The 18,236-nt window shown below is 64.4% G+C and overlaps 1 protein-coding gene across 1 annotated transcript; it reads right to left on the bottom strand.

The window, feature by feature from the left end:
- Positions 1-2,231: 2,231 nt before the first annotated feature.
- GPR132 (G protein-coupled receptor 132) lies at positions 2,232-9,643 on the bottom strand. Its single transcript, XM_036306395.1, has 3 exons — positions 9,370-9,643; positions 5,904-6,004; positions 2,232-4,686 (listed from the first exon to the last, which is right to left on the bottom strand). Exons 2-3 carry the CDS (start codon positions 5,908-5,910, stop codon positions 3,587-3,589), a joined length of 1,107 nt encoding a protein of 368 aa, XP_036162288.1. The 5' UTR covers positions 5,911-6,004; positions 9,370-9,643; the 3' UTR covers positions 2,232-3,586.
- Between the last annotated feature and the right edge of the window lie 8,593 nt (positions 9,644-18,236).

Below are 18,236 nucleotides of genomic sequence, written 5' to 3' on the forward strand. Positions count from 1 at the left end.
CAAACCACAGGCCGGGCGCGGGCTCACCAGTTCCATGCCCGGCAGGGCACATGCGTGGGTTGTGGGATCGCTCTCCCTCTCTAAAATCAATAAACACATATTTTTTAAAGCTTCTTAAAAATACATTTGCGTTGATTTCAGAGAGGAAGGAAGAGGGAGCGAGAGATAGAAACATCAGTGATAAGAGAGACATTGATTGGTTGCCTCCTGCAGGCACCCGGATCAGGGCCAGGGATCAAGCCCACAACCTAGGTCCGTGCCCTTGGCCGGAATCGAAGCTGGGACCCCTCAGTCTGCAGCCAGTGCCCTGTCCACTGATCCGAACCAGCCAGGGCTATAAAAACATTTTATTTTAAATTACAGGCAGAGTACCTGAGGCACGGAGGGTGAGATAGCCGGTCACAGGGAGCAACACCAGGCAGCCAGCCGCCTCCCTGGGGGGACGGAGCACCCCCACCAGCGTCCGCACCCCCAGCCCACAGCCATCAACCCACCAGTGTGGCCAGCACCCCAGGGTCCAGCAGAGGCAGGACCCTGTGGCCCTTCCCTGGAGTGACCCTCCCATGGGCCATCCCCGCTTGGAGTCCGACCCCGAGGATGGGAGCCCAGAATTCCCAGCCAAACCCTCTGGGCCCACCTCCGTGGGCGGGGCCACCTCTCCCCCAGGGGTCCCTCAGGTGTGCGGCCTGTGGGCCCAGCCACCAGAGTGGAATGGGGGGGAAGCCTGGCAGGGGCCGTCCTGCCCCAGGCGTGCTGATGTCCTTGGGTGGGAAGCTGGAGCGGTCTGATGAAGGTCCCAGGCCGGCCGACGGCTTATGAAACCCATGGCGTGTGAGTGCTGCAGGCGTGGCAGGAGCCTGGTGGCCGTGGCCGTGGCCGTGGCTGGCCTAGGGCTCCACATGTGATTCGGGGAAGGACAGCAAGGGCCTGCTCAGGTGCAGGTCGTGCCGGCGAGTTGGGCGTCCGGCAGCGAATAAATCGCAGGTGTCCCGTCCCCCAGGAGCCCCCGGGACACACCTGTGGGCAGAGTCAGGAGCGTAGGTGGCGTGCCCCGTGGGGGGACACCTGGCAACTCTCAGGGCTCCCCGCAAGGACCTCACAGCTCACGGTGCGGCCTCCTCCCTAGCCGGTCACAGGGCGGGGGCAGAGGGGAGTGGAGGGAGGGAATGAACTGGGGGAGATGGGAGCGAAGGAGTGAGAGGGAGGGAGGGAGGGGGGAGGGAGGAGGGAGGGAGGGGGAGGGAGGGAGGGAGGAGGGAGGGAGGAAGAGGGAGGGAGGAGGGAGGAGGGAGGGAGGAAGAGGGAGGGAGGGGGGAGGGAGGGAGGGAGGAGGGAGGAGGGAGGGAGGAGGCAGGGAGGGAGGGAGGAGGCAGGGAGGGAGGAGGAGATGCCACCGAGGCTGCCGAGTTTCGAGAGTCAGCCGAAAGGTCACAGGCTGTGGCTCTGACCACAGCCCCAGTCATGGTGGATGAGGTCATGGCTACGGGTCGGGGCGGGTGGCACACACCACAGACACACAGGTGACATCTTTCAGAACAGTACCTTTGAAACTTACAAATCACCCCAGGAAACTTAATTTAAATAAATAGAGGAGGTGGCCCTGGCCAGTGTCACTCAGTGGTTAGAGCACCAGCCTGTGGACTGAAGGGTCCCGGGTTCGATTCCGGTCAAGGCACACGCCTGGGTTGTGGGTTCGATCCCTAGTGGGGGGCGTGCAGGGGGCAGCTGATCAGTGATTCTCTCTCATCATTGATGTTTCTATCTCTCCCTCTCCCTTCCTCTCTGAAATCAATAAAAATATACAAATAAAATAAAATAATAGAAGAGACAGGGGCACAGAGGAGGAGGGAGAGCCGGGAGAGATGAGGCCAGGAGGCCGGCAGCCCCAGAGCTGAGGGGGGGATCTGGCCCAGGCACCCCTGAGCCTCCAGGCGGAACCAGCCCAGACGCCCCGACCCCGGCTTCCTGCCCAGACTCTGAGCAAACAAGCCGCTTTAAGCCACTCCGTTTGTGGTGCAGATCCAGCAGCCCCGGAAACCCAGACACACTCCACGCGGGGGCGTCACGGGGCCCCGCCTGTCTTCACTCTCCCCCAGACTGTTCCAGAGCCCCCAGCCCACCCCTGAGGGAGCCCACGCGCTCGCCCCTCCCGGGCCTGGCCTCCCGGGGAGCCCTCGGGATTTTACTCAAAAAGGGAAAAGGACATTATTTCATGTAAAGGCGAAGCTGAGACTGACAGGCGTTCATCCCGTGTTTATTTCTAAATGTATTTTCTAAACGTGCCTTCTCAGTGCCTCTCCCAGTGAAGACAGACAACCAGCGCTGCCTTCCGGACACGAGACTGTAGCTGAGCACACGGCCGCACGGCCTCTTGGGAAAGGAACCCCCGAAACGGGGCGGGGGGGGGTGAGGGAGGGGCCTGGCCCCGGCGGCTGCTGCGTCCATCCCTGTGGTCCCTGTGCTTCGAGCCGTGCGGTGCCCGAGGCAGAGGTACTGGTGAGGTAGGTGTCGCTGGCCCTGTTGCAGATGGGGAAACTGAGGCAGTGGTGTGACTTGGCCCAGAAGTGGCTTGTTGGGGGCCTGCCTGGGTCCGGCCCCGAGCTGTGTGGTCTCCGGGGAGCCCACGTGCTCTCGGCCACCTGTCAGGCCGCCCGTGCTCCGCCTCGCCTGTGAGGGCCTGCGGCCGAGGGCTGGCTCTCATTCACCCCATCCAGCCCTGGCCGCTCTCCTGACAGTGAGTCCGGGAAGCCTGGCGTGAGGGATTCCCACCGCCTCGGAGCCCCAGCATGGCCGGGTGACAGGGCCTGGAGCTCCCTGCGGAGGACTCCCCGAGGGCTCGGAGCCTCCGTGCAGACCTCTCGGCACAGAGCCGGCCGCCCCGCAGGGCCCTCGGGGCTGGGCTCCCGCCCCCACAGGCCCGGGTGCCCACGGTCACCAGGCTCTGCCTAGGCGGGCTCCCTGTGCATGGCCCACCACGAACCACCGGTCGTCCAGGCCACGCCCACCGGGAAGCCAAGAAATGAAGTCTTCACTGGCCTGGCCACGTGGCTCAGGGGGTGAGCGCCGACCTATGAACCAGGAGGTCCCAGGTTCGAGTCCCGGTCAGGGCACATGCCCGGGTTGTGGACTCGATCCCCAGTGTGGGGCGTGCAGGAGGCAGCAGATCCATGATTCTCTCTCATCATTGATGTTTCCATCTCTTTCCCTCTCCCTTCCTCTCTGAAGATTTTATATATATTTTAAGTCTTCACTGGATGCTGACTCGGCACCTCCACGGTGCCCGGCATGTGCCAGCTCGCAGCCAAAGGAGCTGTGGATGAAGGGCCTCCTGCCTGCCTGGGCTGCCTGGCTCCTGCGCCTGGCACAGCCGCCGCCCTCGGCCCGGTGGGAAAGCCGGGCTGGGACCCGAGGGGAAGAGGCTTGCGAAGCGTGTGGCTCCAGGAACAGGAAATCGGTGGCACGTCTTCCAGAGGGCCGTCACAGCAGCGCCACGGACGCCGGTGGGCAGGCTCCGTGGCCGGGGAAGCCACGCGGGCGGCCCCAGATGCCCCGTGCCAGCTGGCCGGCCTCTCCTGCAGGCCTGGGCTCAGCAGGGCTCCTCCCGCGGCCTCTCCAGGGCGCCCAGCGGGGCCCACGTGCCCGGCTGTGCCCTGCGGGGCTGCGCGGGCCTGGGGAACAGGCAGCTGCTTGTCAGCGACACGGGCGGCGGCCTCTCCTCCGAGTCCTTCAAACGCGTGAGCTTCGCGGCGTCCGTCTTGGCGGACCACATGGTCCACTCTCTGCGGATTCTGGACACTTCCCGCCGCGAGTGGTCCGTGGCCAGCACGTAGATGATGGGGTCGGCCACGCTGTTCACCGTGGCCAGGCACAGGAACGCCACGGACACGGTGCTGACGCGGGCCTCCAGGCGGCACAGGGAGGCCTCGTCGCTGCCGTAGTAGGAGAAGGCGGCGGCCTTGAGGAGCAGCACCAGGTGGTAGGGGGCGAAGCAGGTCAGGAAGATGGCCACGACCGCGATGGCCGTGTGCCGCACCCGGGCCTTCCGGGCGGCGCTCAGGCCCTCGCTCAGCCCCACGGTCCTGACGATGCGCTGGTTGGTGAAGGCGATGACACACAGCGGCACGGCGAACCCCAGGGCGAACCGCGAGTAGTAGTAGCGGGCGACCTCGCTGTCCACGGGCATCCTCTCGAAGCAGGTGCCCTTGTCCTCCATCAGGAACACGGGGGCGTGAACCAGCCCCACGAGCAGGAAGGCGGCGGCGGACAGGAGGGCGGCGGTCCGGCGGCGGCGGCGGCCGCGGCTCTCCAGCGCGTACACCACGGCCACGAAGCGGTCGCAGGAGATGCAGCAGAGGAGGACGCTGCTGACGTAGAGGTTGCAGAAGAAGACGAAGGCGGTCACCCTGCAGGCCCAGGGCCCCAGGGTCCAGCAGTGCTGGTTCTGCACGTAGAGGACCCACAGCGGCAGGGTGCCGGCGTACAGCAGCTCGCAGAGCGCCAGGCCGCACAGGTACACGGCCAGCACGCTGCCCCGCCGCGCCTCCCGCAGCGCCAGCGCGGCCGTCAGGCAGTTGGCCGGCAGCCCCAGCGCGCACACGGCGCTGTACACGCCCACGGCGAGCGCCCGGCTCCCCTCGAAGGACACGTTGCAGCCGAGCCTGCAGCCGGCCGCGGCCGTGAGGTTTCCTGTGGGAAGAGACGGCGTGAGTGGGTGGAGGAGACCTTCCGGAGACGCTAAGAAACGATAAGATTCGGCCCTAGTCAGGGGAGAGGGCCGGCCTGCGATGGAAGGCTCCCGGGTTCGATTCCTGGTCGGGGCACGTGCCCAGGCTGCGGGCTCGATCCCCAGTGGGGGCTGTGCAGGAGGCAGCCCACCCATGATTCTCTCTCCCTCTCCCTTCTTCTCTGAGATCAACAAAACAAAAAGTCCCAGACGCACGCCCAGCGCCCGCCTCTGGGAGCCTCCTGGCCCCTCCCTCTCCCCCTGCCCACCCCTGTCGTGGCCACTGGGCCCTGGTGTGGTTAAGTCCACGACACCTGCTCGGGCCACGCGGGCCGGGCACGTGGCCTCTGCTCTTCACTCGCCCGTGCCCAGTCCCTTCTCTGTGCCGATCTGGCGACCAGCCCCGGGTGTGCCGAGGAGAGCCTGCCCACCCCACAGGCACCTCCTAGGAAAAGTGTCCCCTGGGGGGGGCTCCGTGGGCATCGTGACAGCTCTGACTCGGCCCTGGGTCCGTCACCAGAAGCAGGACGCACCCTGAAGCCCGCTGTCCCTCAGCCCCGGGCCGCCTGCTCACGTGCGTCCCAGGACAAGCCGGGCTCTCCGAACGCCTGAGGGAGAGCCTCTGGCTTTGCCGTTTCTCAGTTCCTGTGACTCTCCTGTGCGTGCTCATTGCAAAATATACATTTATTTCAGGGAAGAAGGGAGAGGGAGAAACATCAACGATGAGAGAATTATGCATCAGCTGCCTCCTGCACGCCCCCCACTGCAGATGGAGCCTGCAACCCGGGCCTGTGCCCCGACCTGGAATCCAACCGTGACCTGGTTCATAGGTCGACCAGCGCTCAACCACTGAGCCACACCAGCCAGGCTGCATGCTCAGTTTTTCGCCCTTACCTGAGGACGTGCTTTTATTGATTTGTAGGGAGAGGAAGAGGCACATCGGTGTGAGAGAGGCACGTCGATTGGCTGCCTCCTGTAAGCAGCCAGACTGGGGACCGAACACGCCACCCGGGTATGTGCCCTGACGGGAATTGAACCTGCAACCTTTTAGTGCGCAGGACGACGTTCCGGCCAACTGAGCGACCGGCCAGGGCCGCATGCTCCTTCCCTGACGCCCGGTCACCGTCTGAGAGGCGTGCCCTTGGAGAAACTCGCACGGCTCCCTCCCAAGTGCTCTCACCTGGCATGTTTGCCGGTCCGGTGCCAGGCAGCTCTACAGCAGCAGCCCAGGGCACATCACACCGTCGGTCCTGCTCCGAAGACCACTCGGTTTAAAATGACCTGGAGAACAAGTAGGTGGAAATCGCTTTAGGGAAATCGATTAAATCACAAGCGAAGGCATGAAACAGTGGTGACTGAGCAGTTATTACGAGGCACGTCCTGCATTTGTCCTGTGGATTCTACAGTGTGTCCTTCATATAGAAAGCGCTCCCACAAATCAACAACAAGGGTCGAAGCCAAAGAGCAGATAATTCACAGAAGAAACAAACGTAGCCCCTACAGATAAATTAAAAAGCTCCAGCGGCAGTCCTTTTTGGCCTCTCGGGTTGGCAAAAAGGACTTTAGTTTTTGGTGTTGGCAAGAGCATGAGGAAGTGACGCCTTCCCCTGTGCCGATGGCAGCGTGAACCGGCACCTGTGGCCACAGTTTCCCAAGATGCACAGCACCTGTCACCTGAAAGAACGTCCCAGCATGCTCCTGTGAAAGGAACCCAGGCCCCGGAGGGCACCCAGCAGCCCTCCGCCCTCCCCGGCTCCCGTCCCGAACCACAGGTGCCCGAGACGGGCTCCACCCTCAGAGGGTGTAGATGAGCCCCAGCCAGGAGCTGCTGTGTCCTGCGCCGCTTTGCAGGGCAGGCCCACGGGTCTCGGAGCCACGAGGCAGCCGGCAGGCTGAGCCCTGGCTCTAAGCCCGATGCTGCTGCCCACACTCCCAAGGGTCCCCGGCCCTGCCTCCGAAAGGCATTTCCGCCACCTGAAGCCACAGGATGCCCCTGACCAGACAGTCTAGGTCAGACCGAATGCACGCGAGGTGAGGGCCAAGGCAAAGAAGAATCCAGAAACACCATCGCCAAGTGCCTGACGTCCCCCAGGGGTCTGGAGGCCACAGAGCCTGGAGGTCACAGGGCCTGGAGGCCACAGATCCTGGAGGTCACAGGGCCTGGAGGCCACAGAGCCTGGAGGCCACAGATCCTGGAGGTCACAGGGCCTGGAGGCCACAGATCCTGGAGGTCACAGGGCCTGGAGGCCACAGAGCCTGGAGGTCACAGATCCTGGAGGCCACAGATCCTGGAGGCCACAGATCCTGGAGGTCACAGGGCCTGGAGGCCACAGATCCTGGAGGCCACAGAGCCTGGAGGTCACAGATCCTGGAGGCCACAGATCCTGGAGGTCACAGGGCCTTGCTCACCCTGCCCCTGCCCCTGCCCCCGCGTCTCAGGTCAGACGCCTGCCGGCTGCAGGCCGGGGCCTGGGCCACCCTGGGGGCCGTGGCGAGGCCCACCGGCCGGGCTCTGCCCGCTAAGGAGACGATGGCCTGAGGCCCCGGGGCCCGCAGCCCAGCGAGAGATGCAGCCCCCGAGGAGACCCAGCGGCTCTGGGGGGAGGGAAGGGGAGAGGCCCCATGGGCTGGGCTCCCAGGGGAGGAGCTGCCCACCTGGGAACCATCCAGACATTCTGGACCCCAAAGCATGGGGTGCCACTGGCCTAGCCCCCACCCCGAGTTCCTCTCTCAGACAGGCCGCGCTGCTGGGGGAGGGGCTGGGGGAGGGGCTGGGGGAGGAGAGCCTGCTGCTCCCCTCGCACTGTGGGGTTAGCCCTGGCCCAGCCCACTGCCGGCCTCTCCCCACCACATACAGGAAGGGGGGGACCCAGATTGCACTTCCACAAAAGCCAGAGGAAGTGGGGCCCAACTGAACACACCCTCCCCTCCCAGCACCGCCCTGAGGGCAGGCTGGTGGGCAAGGCGGGTCCTGGGCAGGCTGCCCACACGCCTGGGCAGAGCCGGGTGCTGATGCCCAGACCGGGGCCACGGCCCTGACCGTCAGGCCCCGATGGCCAGGCTGGACGTGGGGGAGCAGAAAGGGACCCCCCAAGGGAACCCGCCTCCCAGCAGAAGGCCCAGCTGAGCGGCCGGGGCCAGCGCAGCCTGAGAGGGGCCCCCGGGCCCCCGACACCAGGGCCCAGGCCCTGCCCTCGCCATGGTCAGCGACCGGGGCACCTGCCCCTCTGCCCGCTCCCTGGCGGACACTCCGCAGCTTGTCCTGACTTGGGACACGTGGCTTCAGTTTTCCCAGGACTTCCTGCGCCCGGTGACCCCGTTCCTGGCACCTCCTCCTCCGGCCCCGCTGGCGCCCCTCTACTTCCTGCTCCCTCAAGTCCATGCCCCCAGGTGGGCGAGCCCGGGGGGCCAGGGCCTGGCAGGCTCAGCCACAGTGAGACCCACGTTCCCGCGCCTGCAGCTGGGAGCCCACAGCAGCCACTGGCAGCAGATGTCCTCTTGGCGTCCCCACCGCCCCAGTGTCCACGGCCGTCCTCCCCCCCGCCCCCCTCCCCACACCCCTGCCTCTCCGGCTGGATGCTAAGTGGGAGGACAAGGCCGGCAGGGGGAGCCCTGCGTCCCCCACGCCCAAGAGCACGCTGCCTCCTGGCCGCACACTCTTCCCTAAGGTCACCCCGTGTCCCCGCCCACCTCTGGGGTCTCACAGAGGTGGGTCTTGGCTGTAGAGTGACAGACCCCATGGGATGGCCCTGATTCAGCCCAGGGAGGGGACATGCAGCCTGGGCTGGTCCTCCCAGCCCGGCGCCCCCCGCCCCCCACGCTCACCTGTGCTGCAGGTGCGGCCACACAAACCCACTGTCCCACGGAGCGGAGCCGCCAGTGAGCCCCGCCCCGTGCCCTGCGCCTGCTGCACGTCCTCGGTCGTTCTACTCGCGTTTTACTATGAACGTCTCACAGACGGGGACACACCAACTGCGAGCCCCTCGCACCCACGCTGTGGCCGCCACCGGCCTCGTCCCCTCGTCCTGACCCCTGGTGAGCGGGTCCGGCGCTCCTGTCGGGCGGCACTCCCCTCTCCCCTCTCCCCTCCGCGGTCCGATGGCCCAGCTCCTGCGTGTCCGCTGGCTCCCCAGCCCCAGCCGCATCCCCGCCTGAGCAGACCTGCCTCGCCCCCCCCCCCCCCGCCCTGGGCTCACCTCCTATCCCCCCGATTTCATCGGGTGCATTTCCTTCATCACGAGTGAGGCTGAGCCCCCAGATCTGTGCTCGCACCCATCTCATCCCGTCTCCCCGTCTCCCCGAGGCGGAGGCGACCTCCAGCCCCTGGCCCCGCAGCCCTGGACACGAGGGAGCGGCTGCTTCATGCCCGCCCAGCCCCCCACCCCACCTGGCGGGGGTGTCCCAGGGACAGCCCTGCCACCGGACTCTGGCCCTGACCAGCAGCAGGTGAGGCCTCAGCAGGAGACAGTCTCGGGGTGAGGTTCTGGCGGAGCCGCAGGAGGGCACCGCACCCCAAATCCTCTGCCCACATAGCGCCTGGGCACTGCCACCCGGGCTCCCTGGTGAAGGCCTCAGGCTGCGACCCCCCTCGGGCCCCCCTCGGCTGTCAGATGCCCCCGCCGCCCCCCCCCAGCGCGCGGACTCACCGGCCCAGCGCTCCCCGCCGCCAGCCGCCGGGCTGGGCGCCTCCAGGAAGCAGCGGAGGAGCCTTTGTCTCTGAAAGCCCGGCCCAGACCCCAGTGTGGGCCGACCGAGGGGGATGCCAGCTCTCTGGTTGTGACATGTGCCCGTCGCTGTGCCCGCTGAGAACAGGAAATGAGCCCAACCCACTTCCCCTCTGACACCAGAGTTGGTGGGAAGCACCTCTGAGTTCACCAGACCCTCCGGGGGCCCAGACAGGGCCACGTGGGACCCGGGCCAGGCCCCTCGAGGGGGTCCACCTCCTGACCAGCCTCCGGCAGCATGGGCATCGCAGGCCCGCCTCCAAGGAGCCGCACCCTCCGGGAACACACAGGGCACGGCGGCCCCCAGACGGCGCCCGCAGCCCAACCCCGCCCTCTGGGGCCCGTCCGGGGGGCCTGCTGGAGGGCAGAGACCGCACCCGCACCCTGGGCTCTGCCTCTGACACCCCAGAGACACCCCAGCCTGAGCTGGGCCTGGCCGGTGGGTCCCTGGACACAGCAACCCCGCGCGCTGCCCCTGGGCTCCAACAGCCTCATCCAAACACACGCCCAGGCCCCAGGCACTCGGCGCAGGCACCGCCTCCCTCCACCCTCGGCCCAAGGCCACTCTGGGGTTCGGGGTGAGAGGCCGGGGGCCCTTCCCTGGCCCAGCACCCAGCCTGACTCAGCACGGTCCCCAGGCGCAGCCAGGGCCGCCGGCCCCACGTGTCCAGGGCCGGGACAGCGGGAGGCGCCCCGCTCTGTGCTGTCCCGCGGGCTCCCCTCAGCCTCCACGCGCCTGCCCGAGCCCTGCGGTGCCCACGGGCCACCGCCCAACAGTGTCCCCCCTCCCAGCGGCCCAGCGCAGGGCAGCCCCTCCCAGCAAGCGGGGGAGTGAGGTGAGGGGCGCCCTGACCCTCAGCCCCTCGAGGCCCCGATGAGGGAGGTCGGCCACCAAGCTCAGCGCCCCAGAATAACAGACAGCTGTCACTCATGCAGGGCCTGCTCCCTCTGCACCCCCACGTAGGGGTTCCCTGCACCCCAGTGGCGGGTCCGGGTGGGAAGCACAGATCCAACCCTCCGTCACGGCAGCAAAGTCCTCACAGGGTTCCCAGGGGGCCTGGGAGGTGGGAGCTGAGGGGGCAGCTGGGGTGGCAGCTGCACCCCCACCTCCAGGACCCAGGTTACCCCCTGCCCGGGCACAGATCCCTAACTGGGCAGGAGGGGGTGTGAGGGGGGTTTTAGGGGGAGAAGAGGGCTGAGTACCTCCCGGGGGGGGGTCTTCAGCCTCCCGTGACCTCACCCCGAGGGCCACTGGCTTCCGTGGCCCCGACTTCCGCAGGCAGGGCCGTGGCCTGGAGTGCTTCCTCATTTGTCCTCCTGCCACGTCATCTCCATCATCTCCCCACGGGGACGTCTGTGCGCCCTTCACGCCCATCACCTGCGCCCTTCACACCCGTCACCTGTGCCCTTCACACCCATCACCTGCGCCCTTCACACCCGTCACCTGCGCCCTTCACACCGTCACCTGTGCCCTTCACACCCGTCACCTGTGCTCCTGCGCCCTTCACACCCACCACCTGCGCCCTTCACACCCGTCACCTGCGCCCTTCACACCCGTCACCTGTGCCCTTCACACCCGTCACCTGCACCCTTCTCACCCGTCACCTGTGCCCTTCACGCCCGTCACCTGTGCCCTTCTCACCCATCACCTGTGCCCTTCACACCCATCACCTGTGCCCTTCACACCCAGTCACCTGTGCCCTTCACACCCGTCACCTGCGCCCTTCACGCCTGTCACCTGCGCCCTTCACACCCGTCACCTGTGCCCAGAGCCACATTTCAGAAGACACAGGGTGGTGTGCCCTGCTCCTGGCCCATGAGGGCCACGTGACCATCCTCCTGGGGGGGGGGGCGTGTTAAAGGTTTTATGAAGAAAAGCAGGGGGGCCCGGCCGGCGTGGCTCCGTGGCTGAATGTCAACCTCTGAACCAGGAGGCCACGGCTCGGTCCCCGGTCAGGGCACAGGCCCGGGTTGTGGGCTCGATCCCCAGTGGGGGGCGTGCAGAAGGCGGCCCATCCATGATTCACTCTCACCATTGATGTTTCCATCTCTCTCCCTCTCCCTTCCTCTCTGAGATCAACAAAAAATATTTACAGATAAAATGTTGAATTTTTTTTTTAAATCCTCACCCGAGGATATTTTTCCATTGATTTATAGAGAGAGTGGGAGAGAGCGGGAAAGACAGGAGAAATATCGATGTGTGAGAAACATCGATTGGGTGCCTCCTGCACGCACCCGACCAGGGCCCGGGGCGGGGAGGAGCCTGCACTGAGGTGCATGCCCTTGACCAGAATCGAACCCGGACCCTTCGGTCCACTGGCCAACGCTCTATCCACTGAGCCACACCGGCCGGGACGAAATGCCCGCCGTTAACCACTTTGACTGCCCAGCTCAGTGCACTCAGCGCGTCCTCACTGCTGTGCGACCACCCCCATCCCCTCCAGAACTTTCTCACCGTCCCAGACAGCCTCTGCCCCGTCACACAGGGCCCCCCGCCGCCGCCGCCTCTGTGGGTCTGCCTCCTCACGGCCGGCCTTCCTTAGGGCTGAATCCCGGTCCCTGGTGGACGGCGCCGCCTGCTGTCCAGCCTCCCTGGGGGCACCTGGGCTGCTGCCACCTGCGGCCACTGTGGGTAACGCAGCGGTGAAGGTGGGGGTGCGGACGCCGGCTTTTCCCTTCTGCAACCACAGAGGGAACTGGAGGCTTCAAACTGTCGGATGTGGGGCACGCTGGCACCGCGCCTCCTCAGAGGGGCTGACGCCGTGGGTGGCGCGAGCCTGCGTCTGTCAGTGTGTCAGTCTGTCCGTGGCGGCCGAGCTGGAGGCCTGGGCCCAGGGCCCATCGTTCGCTCCTTCCAGTCTCGGCCTCGGCGATGCCCAGTCAGGGCCCCGTGGGGGCTCCCAGGGCCTGGCCGCAGGGAAGGGGCTTTCAGGCCGGTTCCTGGGGGGGTGGGGGTGGGGGGGGGTAGCAGGGGCAGTCAGCGGGCACCCAGGCGCCGCGGTTTCACAAAGTGGCCTGTGTCCTGGTTCAGCGGGGCCGGGCACCGTCACCCCAAGCCCAGGTCACCTCGCTGAGCCCACGGCTCTGCCCCCCCCCCCGCCCCCCCCCCCCAGGCCGCCTGGCAGCTCCGGCCCAGCTCCGGCCTCTCGTGTCCACTGAGGCCACCCGAGCTCCAGCCTCAGTCCCTGGAAGACGCCCGGGGGGGAGCCAGGCAGAGCCTCTTTCCTGGGCCACGGGCCACGACCACGGGAGGACGTGCTGCTGGGTCCGCAGCTGTGGCATTAAACGCCCGCTGTGTGCCTCGGCCCAAAGGGGTACATGTCCTCCCCACCCCCCAGGAAGGCCCCCGGCCTCCCTCAGGCCCTGCGCTCCCAGACCACTGTTCCCCGGCCCTAGCGCCTCCCTCAGCTGACTGAGCCCCCAGTTCTCACAGGTCAGAGGTCACAGACCCCTCAGTTCTCACAGATCAGAGGTCAGCAGATCCCCCAGTTTTCACAGGTCAGAGGTCACAGACCTCTCAGTTCTCACAGGTCAGAAGTCAGCAGATCCCCCAGTTTTCACAGGTCAGAGGTCACAGACCCCTCAGTTCTCACAGGTCAGAGGTCAGCAGACCCCCCAGTTCTCACAGGTCAGAGGTCAGCAGCTGGAATGAATGCAGATCCTCCCCTGGATTTCTCTCCCCTCTGGAGGACCCCCCACCCCCCACCTCACCCTCACCCCCTGCAGCCCACCCAGGGGTCCCCCACCAGGGGCTCCATCCCCAGGGACACTGAGCCTTTCTGGAAACCTTGTTGGGGAAAGTGCTAACCTTCCCATAATGCACAGGGCAGCCCGAAGGTCACCTCCACCATGTGGGTAGGCAGCCCCCGGCCTTGGGGCAGGCCCCCCTCTAGGAGTTGTTCTGGGTCCTGTGGGAGGAAGTCCTGCTGCTGCACCTGGGAGGCCCCTGCCCCCCTCCCGCCCCCCTGCCCTGGGGAAGCCCTGACCACACCAGCAGCCAGGCCAGGGCAGCCCGACCCAGCCCTCCCCCAGGGCGGCTACGTGGAAAGCAGAAGCCGCCTGGAAGGGGAACCGCCAGGGGTGGGGACCCCCGCCCACGGCCCCCACGACACCTTCCCCGGACGAGGCAGCCCCCGTGGGAAAGCACCGGCCCAGCGCACGCACAGCTCGCAGCTCACACCCTCACACCGCAGCAACCTGCTTCCTCCTCTGCAGGGGCCCGGCTGCAGCACCTCAGCTCCCAGCTTCCTGCCCCCCCAGGCGGGGGAGCGCTTGCTGAGCCCGGCTCTGTGCACGGCCCTGGGTAGCTGGACCGCGGGCCTGCATGGCCGGGACCCAGCCCTGGGCGCCCAGTGGGGTCTGGGACCCTGCGCCCTCCACACCCCCCAGGAGGCCCACAGCCCCAGGACGGGCCTCACCGGCAGGCACGCAGGGGCCACAGTCCCAGAGTGAGCTCAGAGCCCTGAGCTCAGCCAGCTGGGGCAGAGGGGCAGCGAGTGGGATCCCTCAGAGCCCACAGGAGGGGAGGGGCCAGAACTTTGCAACTGGTCTCTGGGGCTGGCGGGGGCACAGGCTGCTCTGCCAGGTATGGGGGTGAGGTCAGAGCCAGAGGGGAGGGGAGGGGAGGTCGAGGCACAACTTGGGTGGGGCTGCAAGTTGGTGGGGGCAGGGTCTTGGGGAATCATCGGGGCTGATAGAAACTCAGATATGGCTGCCAGCCAGCTCTGGGGGGAGAAGGGGGAGAGGGGGGAGGCCCCAGCACAGGCGCCATGACCCCTGCCAGCACCTCCGTCTGGGGGAAAGCCGCCCCGAGTTCCTGCCCCAATGCCAGGCAATCCAGTTCCTCCCCTGCGTCCCTGGTTCCCCCAACACGGGAGCCCAGAGGAAGCGAGACTACTCGTATGTAAGTCTGTGCTCTGGCCCTTTAAGAGGAACTGCCTGGGTCTCCGGCAGCCTCGGAGCCACTCGGCCACAATCCCCCCTGGATTTTACAGCCCAGAGTCACGGAGGAACCTCTCTTCCCAGCTCTGCAGCCTGGGCTGGGGGCCGGTGTGGGGCTGGGACCCCTGCGTCTCCCAGGGGCCTCCGCAGCCGAGACAGCCCCCTGATTCCAAAACGGTGCCAGGCCGGCCCACCTGTGCCCCCGCCCCTCCTGCCAGCCTCCAGGTGCTTTCCTTCCTTCTCTCGAGCGGGACTTCCGCTCAGCCAGCTTTCGGCGACCTGACCGGGCGGTTCTGAATTTGGGTTGGTTCTGACGTGGCTGTGGGAGGCGCCGGCATCCTGGTTCCCCCCACGGCGGGACTTTTAAATCTGCGTCAGTCCACCCGGAGCCAGGGGACCAGCCAAGCCCTCCGTCTCTCCTGGACGAGCTCGTCCCCGAGTGTGTCTAATTCATCTGTTTTCAGAAATATGACCGCATTGTCTTGTTTCCTTCCGGGGAGCTGATTGTTTTGCATTTAATTTACACGCAGTGAAGCTCGCCGTGCGACGGCAGTTCTGTGACAGGTGCAGGCAGGTGCATGCGCACCACGCGGGCATGAACGCCCAGCCCCCTCTGCCCCCAAGTCCCCGCCGCCGCCCCTCCCCAGGCCTCCTTCCCCCCAGACCCCAGCCCGGCCCGGCCCCCTGGGTCTACCTCCCTCTCTAGTTCCGCCTTTTCCAGAATTGCTGGGGTCCAACCCCAGCAGGTCCAGGGGTCCCCAAAGGTGTAGACGGAGTCGGCGAAGAAGGAACGACACGGAGACAGCGTTCAGCTGATCAGCAGCCCATCCAGGATCTCCAGCCAGGATCTCCAGCCAAGTTCTGGTCTGGGTCTCCAGAGAGGTTCTGCTTAGGATCTCCAGCCAGGTTCTGTGTCCATGTTCTCTTGCTAGGTTCTCCAGGTTCTCCAGCCAGGTTCTGTAGCCATGTTCCCTCGCTAGGTTCTCCAGCCAGGTTCTGTCCAGGTTCTCCAGCCAGGTTCAGTCACCAGGTTCTAGTCAGGTTCTCTTGCCAATTTCTGTAGTCAGGTTCAGTCCAGGATCTTTTGCCATGTTCTCTCAATCTAAGTTCTGTGTTCTAAGTTCTGTATTCTAAGTTTTGTCTTCTTACATCTGTATTTATACCAGTTGATTCCAATCCTATCAATCTCTATTCCAAAGGTTAGGGCGTTTCTTATCTCCATTCCAGGGAGTAAAGATTATGTAGCTTAAGCATGATTGTTCATAGTTAAAGTGATTAATTACCCGCCTGGCACTTAGTTAAGAGGTTTTATTCCCTCCCTAACTTCAGGGGAAAATCCCTACCTGGGGAAACAACCTTTCTCAGAGACCTTGGTTAAAACACATAGTGCCAAGAAGGTGAGTAAACATATTAAGAACAGTATGCCATATATGCCAGGTCCCTTGAAACAGCAAGCATGGACCGGCTCCCGGCACAGAATGTCACAGGAACGGAATTACAGCCTTTGAATCTAGTGTCTTCCCCATGGGACACGCATTTGAGATTCACCCACGTCGGGCGCGGGGATAGCGCCTCCCTTTTCCGAGAACGCCTGGCGAGTCGCCGCGTTGGGTGATCATCAGTGAAGCCACCTACCGGCGCCACTGGCTTTCGTGCGAACGCACGTACGTTTTCCGTTCTCTGGAGTGAACGCTGGGCCCTCGCGGGGTGGGAAGGCCCCCTGTCCCCCTTCGGGCACCCCCCCCCCCCGGTGCCGTTTGAAAGCGTCCCCGTCAGCCACTTGGTGGGTTAATGTTTTCCGCCGTGTAGGGTGCATGCAGGGTGTTGCGCTGTGGTTTTGTTGGCTTTGCCTCCTGATGACAGGTGACGGAAGCCCCCCTCGGCTGTCCGCATCCTCTCCCGCCACCCCCTCTCCCCCGCCGTGCCCCGTCTGTGACCCATTTTAAAGGGTTATTTCGTTTCTTTACTACTGAGTTCTGAGAGTTCACTGTATTCCGCATACACTTCGCCTGACGCGCGGTTTGCAAGCGCTTTGTGCCAGGCACAGCCTCCTCTCACCTAAATCCTCACTCACTTCCTCTTTCTGGTCCGAGTGGTGTCTCTCCTTTCCTTCTGGTTTGGATCATCATTCCCACAAGTTGGTCTGTTTCGTTGGCCGCCTTGTTCAGGGAACTCACGTCTGTCTCCGTTGACCTTTGCTTCGCTGACTCCCGGTGTTACCTTTCGCCTATTTTTCAACTTTCTTCGGGCTTTTCTGTGTGTGTGCGCTTTCTTCCCGCAACTTCTTTCTTTATTTGTTACGAAGTCAGGGACAGTTTACATGTGGCGCAGTTCATCTCCTTTCGGGGCGCAGTTCTGGCTTTTCACAAATGCACCCCGTTGTGTAACTGCCAGCGCAACTGAGTCTAAAATACTGTCGTCACCCCAGTTCCCCTGGGCCCCCTGCAGTCGCCCCCGGCCAGCCCCGACCTCCCGGGGGACACGGCGTCTGAGCCTGCACCTCCTTCCTGCCCGGCTGACACTTCGGGAAGCACCACTGTGCGCCCCGCACGTCTGGATGCAGCGTTTTCATCCATTGGCTCCAGGTGTTTAAGACGTCAGTTATGGCCCCGGCGGGTGTGGCTCAGTTGGTTGGGCGTCATCCCCTGCACCGAGAGGTCACTGCTTCGATTCCGGTCAGGACTCATGCCCCGGTATGGGCTCATCCCCAGTAGGGGGCGTGCAGGAGGCAGCCCACTGATGTTTCTCCCTCTCCCTTCCTCTCTCTCTAAAATCAATAAAAACATATTTCAAAACTGCTTGTATTTAAGAAAAGCACTTCTATTATGATCTCTTTTTTCAGTTCATTAGTTATTGAGCAGAGAGAGTGTGTGTTACAGTACTTGTCTCAACATCTCATACATAAAACCCTAATATGCAAATAGACCGAACATGGCGCGGAACATGGCGGGCAGCGGCCGTGGCGGGATGGTGGAGCAGGTGAGGGGGAGGGGGGGCGCCAGATCAAGGCGGGGTGCCAGTTGCTATCATCGGGACCAGACTCTGGTGGTTACTGAAAAGTCTTTGCTCCCGTGTGCCACGGTCCCGCCCAGTGCTCGCACCCACTGCCGGTGCCCAGCACTGGTCCCAATCAGTCGGCACCATCAGTGGGTGCAAGCAGCGGCTGCGGGCCGGTCGCCCCTGAGGGCTTCTCCACCTCCCCCTGCTCCTGAGGGGCAATCGGGGCAGTAGCTGCTGCTCACACCCGCTGACTGCGCCGGCCCCGCTCTCACCTGCTGCTGGCGCAAGTCCCAATTGCTCCGCCCCGTCAGCGGATGCGACCAGGGTGATGCTTCAGCATGTCAGAGTGGCGGTGGGAGCGGAGCTGCGGGCAGACAGGGGACCCAGGGGCTGCAGTGGGAGGGGCCAGGTGGGGCCGTGGAGGATGGGCTGAGACCCGCCCCTGTGCCCACTGAGCCTTGCAACCCACAGTTCCTTTCAAGGTGCACAAATTCATGGACTGGATCCCTAGTTGTATATCTTCAAACAGCCCAGTTAAAAGAATTGTACAGTGAAACCCAGGTACCCACCACTTACATTCCACAGTTAACAACCTACTGTACTTTCTCTTTCACAAATGAATCCATTCACCCTCCCATCCATCTACCCACCATCTATCCTCCATCCACCATCCACCATCCACCCACTATCGATCCTCCATCCATCCATCCAACATACATCCACCATCTATCCATCATCCATCCATCCACCATCTACCATCCATCCACCATCCATTCATCCACCATCCATTCATCCACCATCCATCCATCCATCCATCCATCCACCATCCATCCATCCATCCATCCACC

The sequence above is a fragment of the Myotis myotis genome, unplaced genomic scaffold (assembly GCF_014108235.1).
Source record: "Myotis myotis isolate mMyoMyo1 unplaced genomic scaffold, mMyoMyo1.p scaffold_m19_p_41, whole genome shotgun sequence".
NCBI classification, from domain to species: domain Eukaryota; kingdom Metazoa; phylum Chordata; class Mammalia; order Chiroptera; family Vespertilionidae; genus Myotis; species Myotis myotis.